Raw genomic sequence first — 27,643 nt, 5'->3', positions numbered from 1 at the left:
AGGTCCAAGGTATCTCAGGTGGGACATCCAACAATCAAGGCTTCAGAAGTCAGAGGTCATTTCTGAAAGTATTTGGAGCTATTATATAATTGAGAAATTACATAATTCAAACAAGTCTGTATCAAAAACACGTGCACCTCTCATTAAACAGCACTCACCTTGCTAGCCCTTGGTTAAGCTTTCACTGAATGCTATCATGCTATCTTCATCAAAGCTTCAGTGAATTTCTTTCAACAAGATGATTTACCTTTAAACTGCGATATACTAGTGGAAGAGGCTTAGAACTCATGTAACTATCTCCAAGTGAATGCTAGCACCAGAAATACAAAATATCCTCTCCAACTAGATCACTATGCCTCATCCAAAATGTGTTTTAAACAGTGATATAAATATGTAAAATGTTTGTCATGTAAATCTTGGCTTCAATTTTCAGTGGTACAAGAAACTTGCACCTTGTAATGAGCCTGAGATAAGCTTTGAAATTCCCCAGAAGCCTCCTCTCATTGCTCCTCTCTTCCCTGCTTCTCCTTCCTTTCCCCTGCCTTTTCCCATGTTCTCTTTGTTCTGCACTACTGATACTATATATGTATCTGTTCAGTACTTCAGAGGGCATAACTAAACTTCTAGGACTGCTACATAACTTAATTTATCCAATAAAATGCTGTCCATCCACTCTGTACAGGATGTGCAGTTTGTTGTCAGGCTTCTATTAGGCAGCTGTACTTCTCATTTACCAGAAATGATAGTATGTGAAGCTAGTAAAAGTTATTTACAGCATGTGCTGGTGTGTGTTATTTATTAGTGGACCCAGAAGTAGCTTTGTTGTAATGTATACTAGGTAATGTTTATGGATCATCCACTGGTTCTCTCTTCTACTCACCCCTCGTGGAGAGGGGGAAGGATTAGTTCCTTTAAAAAGGAGTAACTGCATTTTAATGAAAGTGTATTTTACATCTGGAGTCTGATGGAGTGACAAAGGTGGGGAAAGGTCAGATGCTCAGGCGGCCATATTTGTCATGGGCACACGGATGGAGAGTTCTGAAGGCAGTACACATTCGAAGGAGAATTTATGGGAGTCAGTGAGTGAGAGTGTGTGTGGGGGGAACAAATGCAGCTAACTTCAGGGTGGTCCCTGTTAATGTGACAAGAACTGTATGGTCTGTGTAAACTCTACAGACAAAGAATGTAGTTATAACTTTGCAAATGGGAAGCAGCCTCAGGATATAATTCACTAATTGTACCTCATTCCAAAGTGCTGATTAACTGAGAGAGTTTGTTTTCAGTATCATTTAATATCATTTTGTGTTTTATCAAAGATTATTAGCTTGACTCTCATTTACCTTAAGGACAATTACATTTAGATCCACTTTGAGTCCCATTTAGATTGGCAAAGCAGTATAAAGTGGTCTTATGGTAAATGAGAATCAGGCCTTATACTACCACAAGCAATGAATAATTTTGATTTTTATATGCATCACCATTTGCATTTTTATCTGTTTTATAAACAGAACATAGATGGTAGAACCTTGTTACTTACAGGAATTCCAGGTTTTCCAGCTTGACCAGTCTTTCCTTTTTTTCCAGTGGGACCCTAGATAATTCAAACATTTGTGAACTGGTCAAACCAAAGACATAAAAGAAGATTCTAATGAGAATCTTTTCATCACCTGGCTTTGGATCAGGCCCTAAAAGCATGCCATTTTCAACAATCAAAACAAAGATTTTATAGTGTGGTTGCAACCAGTTTTTCCCCCTCTTCTTTAATATACAGTACAATTTCAGGTAATTTCAACAGTACCAGAGCTAATCAGGATATTCCAGATATTTAGGTAACTTTGCACCATCAGACAATATCACTGTAACAAAGTACATTTTCTATAGCACTTTCATCTCTTTTTGAAAAGCAAAGCATATAAAAGCACACTGACGCCCGTACTGGAAAACAGGACTTTTGCCATAGTGAATATTCCCTTTTATTTGGACTCTAAACACAACACAAATGATGAAATAAACAGTTAAAAAAGCTACTTTTTGGATTGCACAACCAATGTGGAGACATCTGCGGATTTAGCTAACTTACTGATATGGAGAAGGTAACATTTTCAAAAACATCTAAGTCCCATTGACTTTCAGTGGGTCTGAAGCACTTTTGAAAAGATCCCAAAGCACATAGAAAACTTTAAAAAGCAATTATAAATCACAGTGTATAGAGGGATCATTCATCCACTTCAGAAATACAGCCACCTCCAACAAGACGGCAGTAGCACACAACAACACTACAGCATCGGGTGAGCAGAAAAGACCTTTTAAAATTTTTTTGTCTAAATTATTTTTAACACGATTTCTAGAAATAAAGGCTAGTGAATAACCATATTATGTTAAAACTATATTCAACCTAATAAAGTTTAAACAAACAAAGATAAAGGTAAATACAAAACCCACCACCCAACTAATGTAAATACCAGAAAGTTAACAAAATACTGTTCCATTGTTTACTTTAATAACTTTTCTGAATAAAACTATGGCACAAAAACTCCACCAATTAAAACTGCAATCTATAAATTTAAAGCACTTTGTTTCGCTTTCATTAACATTTCAGAGTTCATATAAAATAAAAATAGTTAATTTAGTGTGTGACTAGCCTTGTAAGACTTATTTATACCAGCACTATTCATACCACAGGAGCTAAGGTTGTGGCAATGTTTCTATTATTAACCTGCCTTTTTATAAGACTTTAGGTTGTAAAGTTTTGTTGCAGGCTGAATATTGGCTCCAAATTGGCACATGGAGATTTCTTGCTGGGGAGTATTTTCTGACTAATATAATGGAAGAGGGTTGAGGGATGACTGTTTTTGTCCTACAGTGTGCATATGTTCTCAAAGTCAATATATCAGAATGCATAGGAGAGTTTCATGTTGGTACTGGTATATGAGGACTTCATGTGTTCATTTTGCACTACTGCCCATTTCCAATGTGTCTCAGATTATCATTTATACACAGAAAATGGTTTATTTGCAGCAGGATTGTGGGGTGAGAGTGGGAGTTCTGGGATAAATCACTAATATCCATCCCATTTAAGTTGCAATGGGAATACAGATTATAAATCATCTTTATTCTAATCCTTCTAAAAATACTAGAAGCCAATAAAAGTCACCCAATGGCAGAGTGTGAAATACTTTGGGTAACTTACAGCACACCATGAGGACAATGTATTACTGGTGAAGGAAAATATTTATATTTGATCTTTTAAAGATTTGCTCTGTCACTAGCATGCTGTTGTTTTGTACCATATCCATGCTTCCAGACCTCAGTCTAAAGCCCAGCCATTCTGAATATACATACTATACAATCTGATTGGGCTTTCTTTACAGATTATTTCATCAGATGGATCAGTGCTACTTAATTCTGGGTGTATGGACAGGGCTAGTTTGTCAAGCGGGCTTCCATTTAAGGACATAAAAGGACATTCAAATATTTTGAGAAGAAGCAAATTTTTAAAGGTTTTTCACCACTTCAGGGTAAAATACTTGTTTATCAAGTAGTACTTATTTGCTATCTTAGGTTATTGCGAATTTTTGGTAATTTTCCATTTCATGCTATTTTTCTCCTTAAGGGATGAAATAGAAACAGGACATTTTAGTCGCAACACCAATATAAATGTATGACGCCTCAATACCACTGTGCCACTGTCAATCATTTTCAGGAGAATTATCACATCTTTTCTCTATAAGCCTAACAGTAGGAAAAAGTAGTCCAAATGTTTCAAAGTTGTATTTGATTCTGATATCTGATTCTTAATAAAGCTGATACAGCACATAGGTATCACATAGGAGCCAGATTGGGGCAGGCCCTTGTGTGGGCACGGGAGAGAGGAAACATGAAAGGAACTTGCTCATTTGTGACCTGAGAACAGGTGGTCAGTCTCAATTGTAGACCTTAGGCTAACTTGAGGGATGACTGCTCCTAGCTAATACCATTTGGGAGAGGTAGGATGACATTTTCTCTACCCTCTAACCCTAACCCCAGCCTACTTCCTCGCAGCCAGTGGAATGCATAGTAGGGGATGCAGAAGTGGGCATACTCCTCCAGCACACCCTGGGAGCTTCAGAAGACATTGTGCTCTGGAGTGGTGAAACTCTTCACTGCCTCCAACTTAGAGTGGTGCCTTAAAGGAAGTGTTGAAAGTTAGGTAAATACACATTAACAGTTCCTAAAATATTTGGAAATATAAATATGTTGTAATAAAATATGGCAAAAGGAGACATACATCAGGTAATTAAGGCCAAAAATCAACCAATTCCAAAATCAGTTGTTATCTTGAATCTGGCCTAATTTGAAATCTGAATATCTTTTACAGAGAAAAGTCTAGTGAGCACAGGGAATTCTATGGAGAAATACAAATGAAGAGTACCTAATTTGATGGGGACCCTGTTCAAGTCACAAAAGTGGACAATTATCCTATTCATCTTTGTATGGTTTTAGGTAGCAATCAGGTCCATTGTGTTTGTGTTTGTAAGGACTTAACAAGGCCTACAGTGTCAATAAGTGGCAGGAAGTCATGTTAAAATAGAACATGAAGACAAATACTGCAGTCATCTTTCAGCATAACAGCTGTAAATCATTTGTTCTTAAAGGGACCCTTATGGTTTAAAAAATTTCACTTTGTCTTCTAAGGACAATAATGGTTGTTACAATTGCAAACACAAAAGAATTACAATAAAGTGGAGTTTTCTTTTTTTTTTCCACCTACTTCTGATCCTCTCTCTCCCTTTGGTCCTTGTTCCCCCAATTCACCTGGTTCACCCTTTAGAAAGAACAAAAAAAAAAACACAAGCAAACACAATTGGCCATGAAGGTAGGAGAGAAATAAATTATTTCCAATAACAAGTACAGAAGCACAATACATACAGCTAACTGCCTGGAACACTTACTGGAGGCCCTTGCTGTCCAATTGCTCCTCTTAGACCTGGAAGCCCTATGTGACCCTAGAAACAGAAAACATAAATATCACTGCAGAGATAACTCTGATGAGCTGATCATTTTCTTCTAAAGCCCAATCCTGGGAGGAGCTGCGGGTATGTTTACATTGCAAAATAACCCACACTGGCAAGTCTCAGAGCCTGGGTCAAATGGTTTGAGCTCACACTATGAGGCTAAAAATAGCACTGTAGATATTCCTGGTCAGGCGTGTGAAGTCAGTCTAACGAGCTAAATCAATTAACAGCAGGATACAAAGGGAGAAAAAATAACTTTTGAAGTGGTAAGAGAGTGGCGAGACAGTTGACAAGAAGGTGAGAGTAACAGTAGGGAGAAATTAGTATTGGGGAACTTCTGTTACTCTCACCTTCTTGTCAACTGTCTATAATGGGCTACTCTCTTACAACAGCTCAGTGGTTTGAGCATTGGCCTACTAAACCTAGGGTTGTGAGTTCAATCCTTGACAGGGCCATTTAGGGATCTGGGGCAAAAATTTGTCTGGGGACTGGCCCTGCTTTGAGCAGCTGGTTGGACTAGATGACCTGAGGTCTCTTCCAACCCTGACAGTCTATGATTCTATGATTTACCACTTCAAAAGTTATTTTTTCTGCCTTGGTATCCTGCTGTTAATTGATTTAGCTCATTAGACTGACCTCACACTTGGTAAAGCAACCCCCATCCTTTCATGTATTTATACCTGCTCCTGTATTTTTCACTTCATGCATCTGATGAAGTGAGTTCTAGCCCACAAAAGCTTATGCCCAAGTAAATTTGTTAGTCTCTAAGGTGCCACAAGGACTCCTAGTTGTTTCTGTCAAGGACTGCATCTTTTTGTTTTGCTGATGCAACAACAGTAGCAATTTTAATGAGTGTTTGTTATAATGAGGTTACAGCATATTTGCAGGAAAACTGCATAAAACATACACAAAATTATTAGGATGAAAGTTATAAAATAATAGTGTTTGCAGTTCCAGACAAATGTATTAGTTTATTTGATACAGTATAAATTTACGCTAAGAACTAATCAATACAGGTGAAGCATCAGCAGCTCATTTGTGTGAGAGTGTGTGTGTGTGTGTGCGCGCGAGAGAGAGAGAGAACAACATTTTGTTTTGCTGTTTTACAAAGCAAGTGGTATTTACCTTGAATCCCTCATCACCAGGTTCTCCTCTATCTCCACGTTCACCACTAGGACCCTAGAGAGACAACCAAGAGCAGAGTTTAATCACTGAATTGAAATACTGTTACTGTAACAATACATCTGAGCCTTTCCTTCAGAACAAACCAACCAACCAGCTGTGAGGTTACCAAAACATACATACTGTTAAATTAGAAAATCAGCTAAACCCACGGAATAAAAATGAACCATTTCTAAAACAAAAATGTATTACCGTAAGACTTTCACCCCACCAAAAATATATTGTAAATGAAGACCACAGTCCAAGCTTCTAACTTCCCACAGCTGTAAATCTGGAATAACTCTATTGACATCCAAGGAATCTCTCCAGATTTGCACTCATGTAAGTAAGATCAGAATGTGACTTTTTTTCCTCCCTCTAATTTGAAGGGATTATTTCATTCAAATTGCAGAATATTATAGGAAGGTGCCATTGCCATGATTAATATGTAAAGAAAACAAATGATAGGGACAATTAGGTACAGATAGAACCTGTTTTATAATGAACCTGCCTATAGTGGAACTCTGTTTATGAGAGGAAATCCTCAATCCCTTAGCAAAGCCTGCATGAAGAGGTTTTGTTTATGAGAACAGAAGATGGGGGAGGCAGGGAAGCCTCTCACCTAATCCTGAGGCAGGGCCCTGTGAATGATAGTGTTGCTACTACTATCGCATCCCATCACCTGCAGTAGAAGCTGCAGTTTGCTGACAGCATTTAAAGGAAAAGTCTCAACTCCCAAATCTGCAAGGTGCTGGGTCCCTGCTGGGAAGGGTTAAGCGCTTTAATGCTCATTGCAGTCAATGAACCAAATCCTGCATCCACTGAAGCTGATGAGTGCAGGATCTTACCCAATCGAGGTAAGGAGGCTCAGCACCTTCCTGAAGGCACTCAGCATTTAGGTGGAAGGAGATTTTAATAGGGAGCAGCTTTTCCCTCCCAGTATCTGAAATAAAAGCACTAAGAAAGCAACCTTTACTTCAAGGTTACCAGGGGATCATCAGGCGCAGTCGATCTTCAGAGTTTATGAACTGACCCACTGGCCATCTCTATTACATGCTTGTTACCATGGTATCCGATGCCAAGTCCCTACTTCTCCCCTGCACTCTAATGTTTCTGCAGAGACAGCTGCTGTAGAGCTCAGCTACATGGCATGCATAGGATTGTGGAATCCCCCTCCATTGCCTCTCCCCTTTTCTCTGTTTCCGTTGGGTTTTGGGCCTCCTGAAGCAGCCACGTGGTATGCTTCCCAGCGGAAACCCACAGGGAATGGAATGATTCTGCATACAACTTTTGCTCCAGTTAGCATGGCAGAATCAACACAGCTATTGGTGAGTGAACTAGTTTTTTCTTTCTCAGGCATCTTCATGAGAATTGTTAACTGAGTTCCATCTGGAGGTCCAAATTCTGTCTTCATTTACATCATCTCAATCCACTGCCATCAAATTCTTCTTTTTGGGGTAGCAAAGGTATAAATAATAAGGGAAGAATCTGAAGCCAAGTGGGCTGGATAAGTGTATCTGAGGGCAGAAGATGGCCCTGAATTCAAAAAAGACTTACGGTTATGGGAGAGTTTTGTTTGGCATGCTCCTTATTGATGTAGATAGTTGTAGGTAGTGCTCACTACATTTTAATAAACAAATCACCATAGTAGCTCACCCTCGCACAGTTGCATTCATTTTGCATTGCTAATGGGAATGAAAAGAGACCCATATTGGGTTATTAAAACAAGCGGATAATTATTTGGAATAAATACGGGGACAAATTCTTTTCTCAGTCTCGTTGATCTAAATGAAAAGTAATCTCATTAGGATAATTTAACAGAGAGTGCAGATCTGCTGAGTAAGAAGGTGTCATTTTTGGACAGCCACTTTTTACAGTAAAACAATGTGTTCAGTTTTGTTTCTAATGACACTGGTTCTGCACCTTTGTATGACAAAGTGACCCTAGACTTCTGAGGCAACTGTATAACTTGTGGAAACTCCATTTACTGCCTCTTGTCTTGAATCACTAATATAATTTTTTTGAGAAAGAAAGACCTACTGGTTCACCTATGGGCCCAGGTGGTCCCAGTACTGTGTTGTCTTCGCCTGGGTAACCCTAAAAGGAAAATAATTATTAAAAATATTTATTCCTGGTAATGAAAATCTATTTAATCAAGTATTTCTTTACTATGTAATACATTCTGATTTCATCTTCAATATTAAACAGAAATAAACATTTCATACAGTGCACATACATGCAAATATGATTATAAAACACATTTATACCAATTGATAGTAGTGACTACTATAATTAAGGTTGCAGAAACCCTCTTGCTTTTACATGCACCGCACTTTCAAAAACATTCACATTTTGGGCTAATGACTCCTAATCCAATAGGTGTAGAGGAAATGCTGTTAATTAAACTGAATATCATAATAATTATATAGGTTAATTTTATGATGTTTTAAATGTCACACTACTATCCATGCCAACAGATAAAACACTCTCTGCTTCAGTAACATATTGCCCTTAAAGACTAAGGGCCAGATTTTCTTAGGTGTTTAGGCATCCACAGATCCAGAGAGGTGCCTTGTAGGATTTTTAAGGGAGCCTAAGCAGGTTAGGAACCTAACTTCCATCGACTTCCTGATTGTTAGCTGCCAATCTACTTAGGTGCTTTTGAAAATTCCACCGGGCACCTATTGGCATCTTTAGGAGCCTAAACACCTTTGAAAATCTGGTCCTAATAGGTTATTCTGCAAGGCCTTGATCCTACAAGCTTATCTGCACGAGTGGATCTATGTACCTGTCTGACACCCCATTGCCTTCAGTGAGCATAAGGGTCCACCTGCAGGACTGAGGTCTAAAAGAATCAGAGTGAATCTATAACATTGGGTTCTGATCCTGGTAATCACTTTCTACCAAACATAGACCCTGATCCACCAAAGCACTTAAGCATGTATTTGACTTTAAAGTCAAGTCAATGGAAATTCTCACATACTTAAAGTTAAGAACAAAGTTAAGTACTTTGCTCGATATATGTTGTTTACTACTATAAGCACGCTCAGGGAAGTTAATGGTGATGTCTGGTAGTAGAGAAAATGACTGCAGAACTAGGACCTTATGGTTTCTAACCTGAAACATTTTATCATTCTAATTCTTAACTTTATCTTCCTGTAATTCGTTTCCCCAGGTTTAGATTTTTGTCACACTGCATCACAACAGCAGAGGTGTCATTCTTTTTCCCTTTGACGGTTTTGGATAAACAAAGGCTGTGAAAACTGTCTTTTGAGAAATGCTTTGATAATCTATAAACGTACCACAACATTTCCACCCTCACAATCACTGGGACTGTTAACAACAAGAACCAGTCTCCGTACCTTCTCTCCTTTGGGTCCTGGAGGACCAGGTGATCCTGGGTGACCCTGATGACCCTAAAAAAAACCCCAAGCAAACTAAATACAAAATGTTATCTATTGCTCAGATTAGTGCTTTCTGCTGTATGATAAATTGAATAGTGACATTTCAGACAAATTATGGGCCCAGTCTGGAAATTTGTTGAAGGCAGGTAGACTTCTGTATGTGCAGTCACAGAGGCTCTGTCCAGACAAAGGGGGCCAAGTGCAGGATCAGGGCCTTAGTTTGCAATTAATATTTGAAGACAAAGATTTATTATTCTATTAGGTGACAGCAGGAATCCACATACACTTTGTGTCTACTATAACAGTTTGGAAGAAAATGATTATTTGTTGAGAAAGGCCACAAAACATTAATGTGCGTCTTCTAATCTTGTTAAATCTAAAAACTACAGGTTCTCTTATTGAAAGGGGAAATGCCTTTCAGCAGGCAATGGCTAAGTTTTTAGGAGCTCTCTTCTATAATCATTATCCTACATAAGTAGTCCTTATCTATGGGAGCAGCCCTATTGAGTGCAGTGGTCGAGAGCAAGGATTGCATAATTGGGCTTCACGTGCGTAAGAAATAATTGCCAGTTAAACTTTATTATTTATCAATCCATCCATCAAGATTAAATTTATAAATTAAAAACTGGTTTTTATGTAAAAATATCTGATGTGTCGGTCACCTAGTTGGATATTTACACATTTTTTGTATAGCTGACCTCCAATTATAAGAGATCGTTCAAAATATATTGTAATCACAAAATTATATATCAGATATAAATACTGACATTATACACACACAAACACATAAACATTAATTTGGTAATAAGCTCACCATGTAACCTGGAATCCCTGGCTCTCCTTCAGGTCCCATTACTCCTAAATGCCCCTGTTAAACAGAATCAGTGATAAAGAAAAGGACAGTTACCTGTTCCGTAACTGGCGTTCTTCAAGATGTGTTGCTCATGTTTATTTCACAGTAGGCGTGTGTGCACCAGCACTGGAAGTTTTTCCCTCAGCATTACCCATAGAGGGAGCGCTGCTGCGACCCCTGGAGTGGCACCTTTATAGCGCGCTATAAGGGGAGCCGCGAGCTCCCCCTACCCTCAGTTCCTCCTTGCCGGACCACCTCCAACAGAGGGGAAGAAGGACGGGATGTGGAATAGACATGAGCAACACATCTCGAAGAATGCAGGTTACAGAACAGGTAACTGTCCTTTCTTCTTTGAGTGCTTGCTCATGTGTATTCCACAGTAGGTGATTGCAAGCTATGTCTGATGGAGGTGGGAAGGAATTCACAGATTCCCTGGCTGAAGCACAGCTCTACCGAAAACAGCATCATACCTGGCATGGGAGAAGATCACAGAGTGCGACGTGAACGTGTGTACTGAGGACCAGGTAGTGGCTCTACAGATGTCCTGGATAGGGACATGGGCCACAAAGGCCATCAACGAGGCCTGAGCCCTTGTCGAGTGAGCCCTTACTATAGGTGGGGTGGGAACCCCTGCTAGGTCGTAGCATGTGTGGATGCACGATGTAATCCACTGGGAAAGCCTCTGAGTGGAGATCGGTAGACCCCTCATGCGCTTGGATGAAGCAACAAAGAGCTGCGAAGAGCTGCGTCCGATCCAGATAAAAAGCCAGTTCTCTGTGCACATTGAGCGTATAGAGGCGACATTCCTCGTGAGAGGCATGAGGTTTGAGGCAGAGGATAGGCAGGAAGATTTCCTGGCCCATGTGAAAAGCGGAGTCCACCTTAGGGAGGAATGCCAGGTGTGGGCGGAGCTGAATCTTGTCCTTGTGAAAGACTGTGTAAGTGGGGGGCGCAGGTCAGGTGCCCTGAACTCCGAGATCTGCCGGGTTGACGTGATGGCCACGAGGAAGGCCACCTTCCATGAAAGGTGAGACCGTAAGCATGTGGCCAGGGGTTTGAATGGGGGCCCCATGAGGCGGGATAACATCAAATTTAGATCCCACTGTTGGGAGAAGAAAACCTTGCTCAAGCGATCAGCCTGTTTGTTGTTGACGCCTGGCAGGTGGAAAGCCTTCAGAGAGATGTCATGGGCTATACAGAACTCCCAGAGGCTGAGGGTTTCCAGGCAGAGGGCCGAGGACCTCGTCCCGCCTTGCCTGTTGATGTAAAATATCGCGGCGGTGTTGTCCGTGAGCACTCTGACCACCTTGCCGTGCAGCTGTGAGCTGAATGCCACACAGACTCAGAGTATCGCCCTGAGTTCCCTGATGTTTATGTGAAGGGACAGCTCCGCAGCTGACCACATCCCTTGGGTCTGTGAGTTCCCTACGTGGGCCCCCCAGCTCAGGTCCAAAGCGTCGGACACTAGGTATAGTGATGGGGTTGGGTCCCGGAAGGGAATTCCCTGGAGCATATTGGCCGGGCAGGACCACCATTGTAGTGTGGCAATCACCGGCGCCGGTACCAAGAGGACCTTGTCCAGTTTGTCCCGGGCCTGGGAGAACTCTGAAGCCAACCAGAGTTGTAGGGGCCTCATCCGAAGCCTGGCATGGTGGACCATGTATGTGCATGTCGTCATGTGGCCCAGGAGCTGCAGGCATGCTCTGGCCGTGGTGACGGGGAACTCCGTGACCGAGGCTATAACCCCCTTTCAGGATCTGGAACTTGTTCAGGGGAAGGGAGGCTGCGGCATTGGAGGCATTCAGGAGAGCGCCTATGAATTCTATGCTCTGCACAGGAACCAATGTTGACTTGGCCTCATTTACTAGGAGGCCTCGGTTGGCACAGGTAGCCAAGATCTAAATGAAAAGTAATCTCATTAGGATAATTTAACAGAGTACAGATCTGCTGAGTAAGAAGGTGTCATTTTTGGACAGCCACTTTTTACAGTAAAACAATGTGTTCAGTTTTGTTTCTAATGACACCGATTCTGCACCTTTGTATGACAAAGTGACCCTAGACTTCTGAGGCTACTGAATAACTTCTGGAAACTCAATTTACTGTCTCTTGTGTTCAATCACTAATATTATTTTGTTGAGAAAGAAAGACCTACTGGTTCACCTATAGGCCCAGGTGGTCCCAGTACTGCGTTGTCTTCGCCTGGGTAACCCTAAAAGGAAAATAATTATTAAAATATTTATTCCTGGTAACGAAAATCTACTTAATCAAGTATTTCTTTACTATGCAATACGTTCTGATTTTATCTTCAATATTAAACAGAAATAAACATTTCATATAGTTCACATACGTGCAAATATGGATTACATAACACATATAACGGTGCCAAGGATCCATGACCCGCCAATCTATCCCTCGGGGGTCTGGATAGTGCGGCTGAAGGGGCCTCCGACGTCCTTGCTATTGACCGAGGACCTTGCTGGGCATGCACGGGGGGGCAGGGGGTCCACTGGCACCAATGGCCTTGCCATTGACTCTGGTGCGGCACCGGCAGCACCAGCTGGTCGGGTTGGCCTGGCTGAGTCTTAGGACACTGCGTGTAGGTTGAGGTCAGGGTTATCAACGATCTATCAGTGCCGTGCAGGGGGTACAATCGGTGGTACCGAGAGCGACATCTGCCATGGGACCAGGGGCGGCTCCAGGCACCAGTAAGCCAAGCGTGTGCTTGGGGTGGCAAACTGAAGGGGGCGCTCTGCTGGTCGCCGCAAGGGCAGCAGGCAGGCTGCCTTCTGCGGCATGCCTGAGGACCGTCCTGCAGCTTCGGCGGACCTCCCGCAGGCTGCCGCCGAATTTGCGGGACCGGGGACTTCTCGCAGGCAAGCCACCAAAGGCAGCCTGCTTGGGGTGGCAAAATGCCTAGAGCCGCCCCTGCATGGACCAGGACTCTCAAGTCGATGAACGGTACCACCTCGAGCTGCTACTCCTCGAGATGCTTCGATGCCTGGATCCACGATGACGCGGAGTTGGCGATCCCCGCCAGGATCCGTGGGCAAGGTGCCTCGAGGTGAGAGAGCTGGAGCGTTACCGGCAAAAGCACCCATGTCAGGAGTGGCTTCGGTAGCTCCTCCAAGAATGGGAGCGTCTATGGTGTCTGCCCTGTCCCGCCAATACTCTGTACTCAACATGAAGCGGTGCCTGGAACTCCGCTCCGACGGAACCCAACCAGACAACCTGTTGGGTGACGAAAACGGAGGCTGGATGCTGTGTCCTGACAGGACACTGAGTGGCGAGTGGGCCTGAGAGAGATTCCCTGACCGGGATTTGCATTGAGTCGGTGTTGACTGTCGAGAGCCCAGTGGCGACTTGCCTCTAGAGCAGGGTCCGGGAGCCGGCGGTGCCCCAGGCACCTGCAGGGTCATAAAGTCCTTGGCCGCTTGCAGGGCCTCCTGCATCGAAGGCATGCGGAAGTCTGGAGAGGCCTGAGTTGATGCAACTGGGCAGCTCCGCTCATCCTGAGTCAGAGCTCTAGAACCCAGAGGAGAACTGGGGCTGCCTCACCCCTTGCTTTCTCTCAACACCTTTGAGAGGATGGGGCCTTTCTCTGATTCTTGGACGGGGAGTAGTGCCAGCCACTGGAAGGTGCCAGGAGATCGCTGTGCACCGAAGACGAAGTGCTCAGTGCCGATTCTGCTCAGCACACTGGGATTGGGGCCAGTGCCGACTCCATGAGAAGGGCTCGAAGTCTAATGTCTCTCTCTTTTTTAGTTCTGGGTTTAAAGGATCTGCAGATCTTACAGCAGTCGCTGATGTGAGATTCATCCAAGCAGCGGAGACAGTAGGCATGCAGGTCACTTCTAGGCATCGAACACCTGCAAGACTCGCATGATTTAAACTGAGGGGGCCCAGGGCATGCCCCCACCCGAACACTAACTAACTAACTAGGCTGAAACTTTATTGAACTAACACAGGTACTACTAACAATGAAATGAGTTCTGGGAGGAGCTGCAGCAAAGCTGGAGCAAGCAGTTCCAATGCACCGTCACTGGCAGGAAGAAGGAATTGAGGGTGGGGAGAGCGCGCAGCTCCCCTTATAGCGCACTATAGAGGGGCCACTCCAGGGGCTGCAGCAGTGCTCCCCCTATGGGTACTGCTGAAGGAAAAATTTCCAGCACCGGTGCACGTGGCGAGCACGCATACCTACTGTGGAATACACATGAGCAAGCACTCGAAGAAGAACTAATTGCTTGGCACTTGAGTAATGGTTTCTTCTTTGTACAGAGGATCTTTATGCAGGCATGAATATCATTACTGACCATTAGAGAGAATACCAGAAATCTGTACAAAACCAGGGTTGCCAACTTTCTAATTGCACAAAACCAAAGATCCTTGCTCTGCCCCTGGCCCCGCCCCTTCATCACTCCATCCCCCCCATTGCTCACTCTCCCCCACCTTCACTCACTCACTCATTTCACAGGACTGAGAGTACAGGCTTTGGGGTGGGGCCATGAAGGGTTAAGGGTGTGGGAGGGGGCTCTGGGATGGGGCAGGGGGTTGGGGTGCAGGAGGAGGCTACGGACTGGGGGCTAGGGCCAGGGATAAGGGGCTTGGGGTAAAGGAGGGGGCTCTGGGCTGGGGCCGAGGAGTTCGGAATGTCTGGGGGAATCTGGGCTGAGGCAAGGGGTTGGGGTACAGAAGAGGCTCTTGGGTGGGGCCATAAATGAGATGTTCAGGGTGCAGGAAGGGACTCTAAGCTGAGGCACAGGGTTGGGGTGTGGGAGGGGTGCAGGCTCTGGGCTGGGGCCAGGGATGAGGGGTTTGGGATGCAGGAAGGGGCTCTGGGCTGGGGACGAGAGTCTGTAGTGTGGGAAGGGATTACAAGCTGGAGCAGGGGGTTGGGATGTGGGAGAGGGTTCAGGTTCCAGGAGTTAGTTTGGGTGTGGGAAGGGGCTCAGGGCCTGAGCAGGGATTGGGGTGCGGGCTTCAGATGGTGCTTACCTCAGATGGCTCCCTGGAAGCAGCAACATGTCCCCATGCCAGCTCTAAGCGCTGCCCCTGTCCGCTGGTGCCGCTCCCACAGCTCCCATTGGCCATGGTTCCTGGCCAATGGGAGCTGCAGAGCTGGCACTTGGGGTGGGGGCAGCACGCGGAGCCCCCCTGGCTGCGCCTCTGCCTAGGGGCCGCAGGGACATGTTGCTGCTTCTGGGGAGCCGTGCTGACCTAGGTCAGACAGAGAGCCTGCCTTAGCCATGCTGTGGGCCACCGACCGGATTTTTAACGGCCCAGTTAGCAGTGCTGACCGGAGATTCCAGGGTCCCTTTTCGACCAGGTGTTTTGGTTGAAAACTGGACACCTGGCAACCCTATTACAAACAGGGCCTTATTCAAAGCCCATTGAAGATGATGGGAAAGACACCTATTTCAGAACAGGGGGTGAATTTAAAAATGACTTTAGAATTTGATTCTGATTACAGACACATGGGTGCTTGTGTCAGAAAATTCCACTTACAAGGAACAGACTATATTTTTGGAGTATCTGAGAATAAACTGTGTTCAAAGATAAAAAACATTCCCTCACTGATAGTACTGTTTGTATACATCTTATATCATCTTTGGTTTAAAAATGTTATAAGGTGGTCAGTTATAAACATCCTTCTTTATTATATTCAGCAGATGATTCCTGAACTGCTTAGTCTAGGCCAAGATTTAGGGTAACTGTGTGATGACAATAGACTGTGTAGATTGTATTAGCTATTCTAGGAATGAGACAGAGAGAAATGCAGGGTCTATCTGTGTCCAGCAGCCTCAATAAAAATTACCTTTTAAAATCACTACAAGCATTCGTCTCTTCCCCTCTGTGAGACTCCATGCCCCTAAACTGTAAATACATGACTCCATAAAAAATATACTGTACTAACCAATGGACCTCTAGTTCCTCTTGCGCCTTTAGGACCAAATTTTCCAGGTTGGCCAGCATCACCTGTGGCTCCAATCTCTCCTGGAGGTCCTAGCTGCCCCTTTTCCCCCTGTTGGTGTTATTTTATGGAAAGAATTAACACATTTACATTACAATTAAATATCAGTTTATACCTTAGCAAAAGAGTATCATTTAGTAAGGGTATTGTTTTTAAACACACAATTTGCTTTTAGCTGTAGTTTTTAAATCTGAGAATCTAGGACATGCAGTGAGGAATATTTCACTAACAAGCATGATGGTTTGTTAGTAATTTATTTTAATTTTTTATGCTACTACTAGTGATGGGCTCAACCTGCAAAATCCAGAGCCACATTTTGATGCAAACTTCCCCTGAGTTGTACAGAACTTGGATCTGATGCTCTGTTTTGGGACCATTCATACCTACTACAGGCTCCATTGCTGTGCTAGTGATAGAAAATTATTTGCCCAACTTCAGGGCAAAGTGTGAGATGAAGTACATAGGGACTTGATTCCTCTTATGCCTGAGGTTTCCCGGCTCATTGCATGAGCCTAATGATGCAAGCGGCACAAAACCTTATGGTATCTTCTGGGGCTCTGGATCCATCAACACCAAGTGATTAAGAGGAATTATTTTGTAATAGAAATTCAAGGCTCACACAGAAAGGAAAGTAGGAAAGCTGAAAAAGACATTACCTTTCTTCCTGGACGACCCCTTTGACCTGGATTTCCTGGTGTTCCTTCAGGTCCCTGTGTATTTATCATGGAGGGAGAAACAGATATCGAGAGGGCTCTGAGAACATGTTTAAATTGCATTCAGACTGGATAATCTCTGCGAGGCCTTTGAAAATTAGAGATGTAGGTGGAAAAATTTCATTAACCTTGGCCTTAAGTTAGCATGGGTGTTAGAATGAAGTAAGCATCAGATCACCTTGAAAAGGCACCAAAACCAGCCAAACAGAAAATATTCATGTGGGAATAAAAGTCATTTTGTTTTCAAGCCAAACACCGGATCTAGTGAAGTATGATATGCAGACAGTGGAAAACTGACTGTGGATCCCAAGATTCCTTCTGTAGAGGGAGAACTAGTGAGAGCAGTAAGGCCCATGAAGGGCTCACCGCAGGTCTGAGGCCTAAACCAGTAAGCAGCAGGCAACATGGTGCACAGTTCATTGCTGCCAGCCATGCAGTAATCCAGGTGCAGGGCCCACCAAGCAAGAGATGCATATCAGGTCCATGCTGCCCCTGCTATTCAAGTTACACCACAATCTGACCAAGCCAAGGAGGTGGAGGGGGGATGCCAGGCTGTTACTAGGAGTCTTATGATTCCAAATGAGCCAGAGTGCTCAACAACTGATGCTGACTTTCAGTGGGGAGGAGAGAAGAAGTGTAGGGTTTCTTTTGCTGGAGGGGAGAGAGACATTTTGGTGAATTCAGGATCGAAGCAGGTTAAACCCATCTCCTACTTTATAATCCTCCTCTATGTTTAGACATGGCCCCAAAGCAAAACTATTGGTTAAAACATCATTGAATTTTGAGGAAATTCATTTCCTGGTCTAGAGCTGAACTTTGGAGCTTGTCCATATGCTCATAATGAGGCCAAACCAAAATACGGAGTCCAAACATTCTCAACCTTTGAGACCTTTAAGGAAGAAGGAAAGCAATTTACTATAATGGCCTTTGAAACATGTGAAGGAGCAGAAGCCTGAGAAAGCTTCAGCTAACAAACAGCTAATCACCTGATTAGTCTTGTTTTGTGATGCACAATAAGACTTTGATGATGAGATTTGCTGTATAAAAATATAATATTATAAAATCAAGATGTGCTAAAACTGGGTTGTTTTTTGACTATTTCAATATATCAAGTAGTGCAAACAGACAGCATTCAAAGTGTTCTGAGTTCTTCTGATGTTTGCAGCAAGAAGAAGAAAATATCCAGCACGGTACTGCTGATCTTCAGATTTATGCAAAGTTAGTAGGGCTCAAAATCAACAAAGAGGAAACTAAAGTCCTGAGAATCAGCTGGGTCAATGTCAGGGACCATGAACCCTGGCCTACAGGGCTCTGTGGAGCTAGCAGGTTCCAACTTGCCACCAAGGGACCAGCTAATTGTTATCAGAATAGGAGCTGAACTCAGACAGAGGACCCAGTCCCCAGAGCTGATAGGCAGAACACTTGGGGCCCTGACTGGTCCACAGGGGTGGCTCCAGGCACCAGTGCACCAAGCATGTGCCTGGGGTGGCAAGCCGAGGGGAGGGGGCGCCTGCTGATTGCTGTGAGGGTGGCAGTCAGGCAGCCTTTGGTGGCACGCCTGCAGGAGGTCCCAGGTCCCGCTGCTTTGGCAGCAATTCAGCGGTGGGTACGCCGAAGGCGCGGGACTGGCTGACCTCCTGCAGGCATGCCGCTGAATCCCTGTTACCAGCGGACTTCCCACAGGCATGCCGCTGAAGGCTACCTGACTGCCGTGCTTGGGGGGGCAAAATATATAGAGCCGCCCCTGTTGGTCCACAGCCCCTATTTAAACCCAGCACAGGAACAAGAAGTTTCCATGCATCTGGGAGCCACCTTGATCTGGACTGTGCCTTGTGCTTCCTGCTCCTGCAGCTTGACTCTGGTTATCGATCTGTGGTTCTGCTCTCAAATTTGTCTCCAGCTTCTGGGGTCTCCTGGTAACCTGACTCTGCCTGCTTCCTGACATTCAACTCTCGGTTTGCGTTCTGGTCTGTCTTGGATTCTGACCTCTGTGTGGCTGATCTGGCCTGACTCCTGCTTTGACCACTAGGTCAGATTGCCCACATCCAGGTCATGACAATCAGCTTTCATTCCCTCTGGGGACTCTATTTGCTGTGCTGCCTCTCTGCATGCCTCCAACACCCCTGACCATGCCAAGGACTCAATTTAGCCTTATACTTTTTATTCTTGAAAAATATAAGAAGCTTGTTCAATTAGTGATTTCAGTGTTTCCCCTAATGCATTACATAAAATCTTAAAGCATTTGACTCTCTGGGCTGCATATGTCAGGGGACTTGATCGTGGGGTAAAAAATATAATATGCTCCTTTCTCAGTTTGTGAGACCGTTTCTTTAAGGAGCCAAGAATAAGCAGTATGTAGCAGAGGTCCTCCAGAAGAGTTTAAAATTGAAGACAGTCGGAATGCCTGAGCTTCCAAGAAGAGAAAAGTTCTCAAGAAAATGCAAATAGGGACAGGTGAACCCAGCTACCCAAATCAGCAAAGGAATGTTACAAGTACTTATGTTTCTAAGTAATTACAATGTCCAGTAGTCAATCCAGATTTGAACAGAAAGGCTACAAAATTATCCAGAATCTTGAAACTCTCAGAACTACCTCAGCTGCATGTTCAAGACATGCCTCAGGTGTATGATTTCAATTTCAACCATGAGCAACTGATTACTCATCTTCAACTGTGGGAAGCCAACTGTCAGTTTACAGAAAGATCCGTGAAGTCAGTTCAGAGATACCTCAGTATGCTAAACCAAATCAAATTTCCACTGTTTTCAAAGTGGTGACACTGATAAATGATTTTGGACATCAGTAACTAATGAGGTATATGAGCGAGTCTCAGAATAAGTTGTAGCTTTCATTTGATCAGATGGACTCAAGGTAAGTGTTATTTGTGTTCTCCCCCTTTGAGGGAAGGGGAACGTAACAGCAGGGAGAGGATGGCTGAGGTCTTCTCTCTAATTTATGTGGGGCCCTGTGAATAAGAATATTTAAATCCCTTGTCCATTCACACTGTCTGCGTCTAGATTCTAAAAAAAGGTACTTTTTGTAGAGTGACTTTGAAATTGTCTCCTTTCCCTCAGTTAAGCAGAATCTGGGGAAAGCGATTTAACAGAAATTCAGCTCAGGGGAGGTCATCTGAGGAGTTTTCCATTCCTAGGCCAGTTGTTCAGCACAGTCTAAAAGTTCTTTTAATCTGATAGTTGTTCAGTGGTTTCTCTAGAATAAGTTATTGCTTTCACTCTGGTTCCTAGTGAATGCAGGTGCCCATGTGATGACTGGTACCAAGTGGCACTATTATTCTCAGCAGAAAAGTTAAGTGTTGATTGGGGATGGTGGCTGAACTGACTTGTCATTCCTACAGATGGTCTTTCAAAGATAAGGTTGAGGCACATAGCTGAGGCATCATAGGGGACACTTGCTGGTGTCTGTGGGGCAACTGTTTTGTAGATTGAGAGTGCACCTTTCACCCTACAGGCTGTCACTCTTTACAAGCGCTAAATTCTTTTGCAGAACTTTTTAAAAAAAGTTTTGAGGCTTAAATTCATTGTTATAAAAGGATTTGTAGCTAAAACCTGGTTACACTTTAAAACCCGAAGTCTTGACATTTATAAAGGTTGCAGATTGTTTTTATTTATTCAGCACTAGGTGCTTTATAGACCAAAAAATGGCAGCTTTCTACCTCAAGAAGCTTACAATAACAGTCAATAAAACATTAGACAATCAAAGGATGACAATAAGGACACAGGTGGGGGAGGAGGAGGAGGACAATGTGTACAGCAGGTCATGTGTACAGAAAGGTCATGACATAACATTTACTGCTATGTATGTAACTTGTCAGGAGGGGTTTGAAGTAGGAGACTTTAAATTACTGGTATATGTTGCACAGGATCCTTGTGATTGTTCCAGGCATAAGGGAGTGACAGTGAGGAGTGAAAAATCTACCAAAAGATTCCACATTTAAAAAATGGCCAACATGGTTCTCTTCTTATCCATGCATCAAGCCATGGAAAGTTATATGGAGGTGGCGAGCTCATTCAAAGGAGATATTTCTTTTTGCAAGAAGTAATACCCAGCTTGGTAGAAATTTATACTTACTGGAATGCCCATTATGCCAGGTTCACCAGTGGGGCCTGTAATTCCTGGAATTCCAGTCTCTCCTTTTTCACCATCCTCTCCTGGAAGCCCTTGGTCTCCAGGGATCCCCTAAAACACAGCAGAAGAATAAATCAAGCCTGAAAAGAATTAAACTGTTATATTGAATGATGTTACACAAGAATTCTCTGCTTATTTTTGGCCCTGATCTAAAGCCAATGGGGTCTTTCCACTGACTTCCAAAAGGTTTTTGGATCAGGCCCCCAGTTAGGGTGAAATGCTTATTATTCAGTTCAAACTGCCCTCATAATGCCAGATTTTTGCCTGAGTCCGATGCAACTGCACAGTTCTTTGGAGGCCTCACAAAATCTTCCTTCCTTTGTGTCCCTTGCACAGGGGCCTAGTATAGTCTTGGTCCTTGTACTCCTTTGAAAGCAAGGACTGCGAGTGGCTTAGCACTTGGCCACTTTTGGTTGGCTATGTAAAGAATCACATGTTGCACCTTCTTAAGGGTCACAGTCACTGTGCTCTCCAAGCACTGGGGTTGTGGAAGGAAGCATTGTGCCTCCCTGAATGCTCTTTCGCAGATTTCTTAGTGGACTGGTCCATAAATAGTAAGGCAATAGCTTTTACAATCCTTAGCTATTTTACATTACATGCATCATTGGGCTTGTGAAACACCGATAAGAAAAAAATGGACTTAGGTAGAGGTTCTTAACTAGGTAAGTAAAACCAGGAATATTTTACACCTATTATGAAAAATGAAGACTACCTTTGAGCCATCTTTCCCTTGAACGCCATCTTCTCCTGGGGATCCTGGTTCACCCTAATTTTGAGAAGAAATAAAACAAAGTTGCTGCCACTTCCCAAGTATCTGAAGGAACTCTCTTTATTGGGACAGAGTTGACTTTGAAGAACTTGTGCTGTTTAGCATTACATGCATTTTTTAACTGAAATCAGATTTTTGTAGACAGATTTTTTGTTGCTTGGATTTTTTTTTGTCTTCATTAGAACATAAGAATGGCCATAATGGGTCAGACCAATGGTCCATCTATCCCAGTATCCTGTGTTCTGACAGTGCAGGTACCAGATGCTTCAGAAGGAATGAACAGACCAGGGCAATAACTAAGTGATCTATCCTATCACCCAGTCCCAGCTTCTTGTAGTCAGAGGTTTAGGGACATCCAAAGCACGGGGTTACATCCCTGACCTTCTTGGTTAATAGCCATTGATGGACTTATGCTCCACGAAATGATCTAATTCTTTTTTGAACCCAGTTATACTTTTGATCTTCATAACATCCCCTGGCAAGTAGTTCCACAGGTTGACTGTGTGTTGTGTGAAGAACTTCCTTTATGTCTGTTTTAAACCCACTGCCTATTAATTTAATTGCTTGATCCCTAGTTCTTGTGTTATGTAACAGGGTAACTAACACTTCCTTATTCACTTTTTCCACCCCATTCATGATTTTATAGACCTATCAGATCCTCCTTAGTCATCTTCTTTCTAAGCTGCACAGTCCCAATCCTTTTCTCTATCTCCTTTTATGGAAGCTGTTCCATATTTCTAATAATGTTTGTTACCCTTCTCTGAACTTTTTCAAATTCTAATAGATCTTTTTTGAGATGAGGCAACCAGAACTGCATGCAATATTCCAGGTGTAGGTGTACCATGGATTTATATAGTGGGTTTATAATATTTTCTGTCTTATTATCTATTCCTTTCCTAATGGTTCCTAATATTGTGCTTTTTTGACTGCCACTGCCCATTGAGCAGATGTTTTCAGAGAACTAGCCACAATGACTCCACAATCTCTTTCTTGAGTGGTAACAACTAATTCAGTTGTTCATTACCTTAGGGAATAAAACTCAGAGGCCTATAAATATGAAATGCAGTAAGGTATAGGTCAGGACTCCTACAGTTACAACATTCTGAAATTTCAGATTCAAATATTTGAAAACATGAAATTTATGGTTTTTAAAGTCTTATGACCATGAAATTAACCAAAATGGACCATGAATTTGGTAGGTCCCAATTAATGGCTCATTTATATATATCACTCAAGATCAACACTGTTCATGAAAAAATCATCACTTATCAACAGTTACAACACCAAGGTATTTTAGGTTCTTCAATATTTGTCTTTATTAGAGTCTGATCCTGAGAGAGACTGAGCACTCATAACTTTGCCTTCACAGCAAACTGCAGGTGTACTGCACCATAGGAAATAACTTTGTGGTATCTGATATACAGTGGTGTGATAAGTGTTGACTTTTTAATGCTGAGCTTATTTTTCTCCAAGGATCAGCAGAATCTTGGAACCTACTTCAATTAGGATTCTCTAAAGGAAGAAAAGGGGGTGTTGATGAATTGATGGAATGTACAATTACATTCTAAAGTTGAAGTTAGAAAGAGTCTTGCTTTATTCTTGTCAAAACTTTCTAGAGAAAATCGTTTCAAAACCAACCTGATAACTTTCTTTGACAGGGTAACAAGCCTTGTGGATAGGGAAGAAGTGGTAGATGTAGCATATCTTCACTTTAATAAAGCTTTTGATACTGTCTTGCATGACCTTCTCATAAACAAACTAGGGAAATGCAACCTAGATGGATCTACTATGAGGTGGGTGCAAAAGTGGTTGGAAAACCGTTCCCAAAGAGTAGTTATCAGTGGTTCATAGTCATGCTGGAAGGGCATAACGAGTGTGATACTGCAGGGATTAGTTCTGGGTCTGGTTCTGTTCAGTATCTTCATCAATGATTTAGATAATGGCATAGTGAGTACACTTATAGTTTGCAGATGATACCAAGCTGGGAGGGGTTGCAAGTGCTCTGGAGGATAGGATTAAAATTCAAAATGATCTGGACAAACTGGAGAAATGGTCTGAAGTAAATAGGATGAAATTCAACGAGGACAAATGCAAAGAACTCCACTTAGGAAGGAACAATCAGTTGCACACATAGGAAGGAGTACCGCGGAAAGGGATCTGGAGGTCATAGTGGATCACAAGCTAAATGAGTCAACAGTGTAACACTGTTGCAAAAAAAGCAAACATCCTTCTGGGATGTATTAGCCAGGAGTGGCTCCAGGCCCCAGCACGCCAAGCGCATGCCTGGGGCGGCAAGCCGCAGGGGGCGCTCTGCTGGTCGCCGCGAGGGCGGTAGGCAGACGGCCTTCAGTTGCATGCCTGCGGAGGGTCCGCTGGTCCCACAGCTTCAGCGAACCTCCCGTAGGCAAGCCTGCCTGCCATGCTTGGGGCGGCAAAATGCCTAGAGCCACCCCTGGTATTAGCAGGAGTGTTGTAAGCAAGACATGAGAAGTCATTCTTCTGCTCTACTCCGCGCTAATTAGGCTTCAACTGGAGTATTGTGTCCAGTTCTGGGTGCCATATTTCAGGAAGGATGTGGACAAATTGGAGAGAATCCAGAGAAGAGCGACAAAAATGATTAAAGGTCTAGAAAACATGACCTATGAGGGAAGATTAAAAAAACTGGGTTTGCTTAGTCTGGAAAAGAGAAGACTAAGGGGGACATGATAACAGTTTTCAAGTACGTAAACGGTTGTTACAAGGAGGAGGGAGAAAAATTGTTTTTCTTAACCTCTGAGGATAGGACAAGAAGCAATGGGCTTAAATTGCAGTAAGGGAGGTTTAGGTTGGACATTAGGAAAAACTTCCTAACTGCCAGGGTGGTTAAGCACTGGAACAAATTGCCTAGGGAGGTTGTGGAATCTCCATCATTGGAGATTTTTAAGAGCAGGTTGGACAAACATCTGTCAAGGATGGTCTAGATCAGTGGTTCCCAAACTTTAACAACCTGTGAACCCCTTTCAATAGAATGTCAAGTCTCACGAACCCCCTCCTAAAAATGAATATTTCCAGGAATTTTTTCCTTTACCTGAATACAAATTATAAAAGCAGTGATCTTATTACACACTATTTATGATTAATTATTATTATTTATCATTATAGTATTTTTATTAAACTACAAAAAGGGTAACACTCTTCCAAGATCTTACTTTCGTAGCTTGTGCCAGTTTGAATAAGCCTGTTATAAGACAAGGTTCCTATGTTTCATCAAGGAGTATCAGATGTGAAAAAGCAGGAAGGTATTTAAGAAGCCAGCTCAAAGAGTTCCTCCTGCAAAAGCATTCAGGTCTTCAGCAGTCCTGGCAAAGAACGTACATTACAACAAAGCTTAAGCTTGTTCTTCATAATAATTTTAAAAACAATACTAGCTGCCTATTTGATTTTAAAAACAGACAAATCCACCTCCCTTTCCATTTCTTATAAGGAGTCTTGCAGTTCAAATCTCCTCAGTGTGATAGAGATGCTTGCTTTGATCCGCTTAGCTCTTGGAAGTCCAGAGGCTCCGGGCTGCCGGCCCCGTGCTGCTCGGGGTCTCTAGGGCCAGCTCTGTCCGCCATTAGGGAATTTTTTCCTGAGAACCCCCTGTAACATTTCACGAACCCCAGTTTGGGAACCACTGGTCTAGAAAAACATAGTCCTGCCATGAGTGCAGGGGACTGGACTAGATGACCTCTCAAGGTCCCTTCTAGTACTTTGATTCTATGATGATCAACTTCAAAGAATTTTTACAAACATTCAACACCCCTCAAAAGTTGGTAAGCTGTAGGGTGACCAGATGTCCCGATTTCATAGGGACAGTCCCAATATTTGGGGCTTTTTTTTATATAGGCTCCTATTACCCCCGTCCCAATTTTTCACACTTGCTGTCTGGTCACCTTGGTAAGCTGATGGGGAATCTGAGGTGCAGAGAGGTGAAGTGACTTGGCAAGTGTGTCAATATCAGAGCTAGGCTTAGAACTCAGGAGTTCCTGTCTCCCAATCCTGTGCTTAGACCACCTTACTCTCAATGACACCAGATACTGCATGGAAATATTTTAAAAAATCCAATCTTTACTCATTTTAATTAAAATGCTTAGAGAAAATCATGTACTTAACCTTATTGTTATTTCCACAAATTAAAACCACTCTCACATATTTTAATATTATAATTTATGCCTTTTTAAAATTAACCTGTTACAATGTTGCCAATATTATTTTTAAATGGATCAAAGAGACATTTTATTCAATTTCTCTCACACATAGAGGTAATTAGACTTGACAGTTCTGAAATTCAAAACATTCCCCTTTTTGGAACTAGAATCATATTTTTCACCCACCCTTAAACCTTGTTCTCCTGTTTCTCCAGCACTGCCAGCAGGTCCGATGTCTCCCTGGAATATGCAATATGAAAATTAAACTATTGAACTGCTGGGAACAAATAGTCTCTTATGAAAATTACTGATGATGATGGGTATTCTTTGACATTTTCTTTATTATTGCTTAATTGTCTAATAAGCTAAATCAACAACAGAAACTTGATTTCCTTCTACTTAATTCAGCGAAGAATTTATGCAACATAGAAGAAAACAATCCCACCATCTACCTTTGCACCTCGTTCTCCTTGCAGGCCAGGCTCTCCCTCAGGGCCAGGAGGTCCCTATATGGTACAGAAGCTACTGTTACACATTATCACCAAGAGTGGTTTCATAGCTATCACATAAAACAGTAAAGATCTAAACACAAAAACTGTGATGCACTAGGACAGCTACATGACTGAAAAATAAAAACAAGCAAGTTGTGTTCTTTGGCCTAGCTTGAGACATGCAGTATTAAGGGAGAATGCAGTGTGGTAGAGGTTCAGGAATACACCACGGATTCAACAGATTCATTAATCCTGTATCTTCCATAATGAAACATGTAGTATAAGCACAACTCTGCATTTTGCAATCTTGTTCCCAGACCCCGACTTACAATTCCAGCAGTTTTTAAACCACTAGCCAAATGCATGCTTAGGAGGCTCTATGTGTAGGTCCACAACCTACGGAGTTATTAGCACCTGCTTGTTTCTTTCAGAGTTTAAATTTTAATAGTAATAAAAATAATAATACAAAACAGATCAGAAGGGCATGTTCATGGGTGTTTGGCAAAGAGCATTTCTTCTGAATGAGCCAAATGTAATTATTTGTGAATGAGCTCACGCCTCAGCTACTCCATTGTAAATGTGGTTAATAGCGCCTCTCATGTTTCTTTCAAAGAGATATTAAAGAAACCAAAACCAACCCCCCCCCACCAAACAGGACCACAAGCAAAGTAGAGAACTGTATGCAGCTGCTTTTTCATGCACCACTAGCAAGGGACATACATAATGACTTGAAGAGTAGTTATCCATGGTTTGCTGTGAAACTGGGAGGCTGTATATTGTGGGGTCTCGCAGTGGCCTGTCGTTTGTACACTACTATTCACTAATTTTCATTAATGACTTAGAGAATGAAGAAGAGAGTATATTGATAAAACTTGTGGAGACACCCAGCTGAGAGGGATTACAAGCACTCTGGAGGACACAATTAGAATTCAAAATGACCTTGACAAATTGGAAAGTTGGTCTGAAATCTAAAAGAGG

At 42.8% G+C, this 27,643-nt stretch overlaps 2 protein-coding genes across 4 annotated transcripts in view; one reads left to right on the top strand and one right to left on the bottom strand.

The window, feature by feature from the left end:
- COL24A1 (collagen type XXIV alpha 1 chain) overlaps window positions 1-27,643 on the bottom strand; it is a 249,765-nt gene that overhangs the window by 44,463 nt on the left and 177,659 nt on the right. For all 3 annotated transcript variants that reach the window (XM_050962090.1, XM_050962091.1, XM_050962092.1), the window contains exons 34-46: window positions 26,627-26,680; window positions 26,361-26,414; window positions 21,949-22,002; window positions 21,180-21,287; window positions 17,037-17,090; window positions 16,324-16,431; window positions 10,374-10,427; window positions 9,518-9,571; window positions 8,196-8,252; window positions 6,120-6,173; window positions 4,932-4,985; window positions 4,751-4,804; window positions 1,538-1,591 (exon numbers count right to left, since the gene is read on the bottom strand). In XM_050962090.1, the coding sequence (XP_050818047.1) occupies window positions 1,538-1,591; window positions 4,751-4,804; window positions 4,932-4,985; window positions 6,120-6,173; window positions 8,196-8,252; window positions 9,518-9,571; window positions 10,374-10,427; window positions 16,324-16,431; window positions 17,037-17,090; window positions 21,180-21,287; window positions 21,949-22,002; window positions 26,361-26,414; window positions 26,627-26,680 (813 nt within the window). The remainder of the gene's footprint in view (window positions 1-1,537; window positions 1,592-4,750; window positions 4,805-4,931; window positions 4,986-6,119; window positions 6,174-8,195; window positions 8,253-9,517; window positions 9,572-10,373; window positions 10,428-16,323; window positions 16,432-17,036; window positions 17,091-21,179; window positions 21,288-21,948; window positions 22,003-26,360; window positions 26,415-26,626; window positions 26,681-27,643) is intronic.
- The window catches only part of LOC127055317 (uncharacterized), a 210,018-nt gene that overhangs the window by 141,496 nt on the left and 40,879 nt on the right, over window positions 1-27,643 (top strand). The gene's annotated exons all lie outside the window — the stretch shown is intronic.

Source organism: Gopherus flavomarginatus, chromosome 7, assembly GCF_025201925.1.
Source record: "Gopherus flavomarginatus isolate rGopFla2 chromosome 7, rGopFla2.mat.asm, whole genome shotgun sequence".
NCBI lineage: Eukaryota > Metazoa > Chordata > Testudines > Testudinidae > Gopherus > Gopherus flavomarginatus.
Note: the sequence above shows the minus strand (reverse complement) of the source record. Positions and strands in the feature narration are given on the sequence as shown.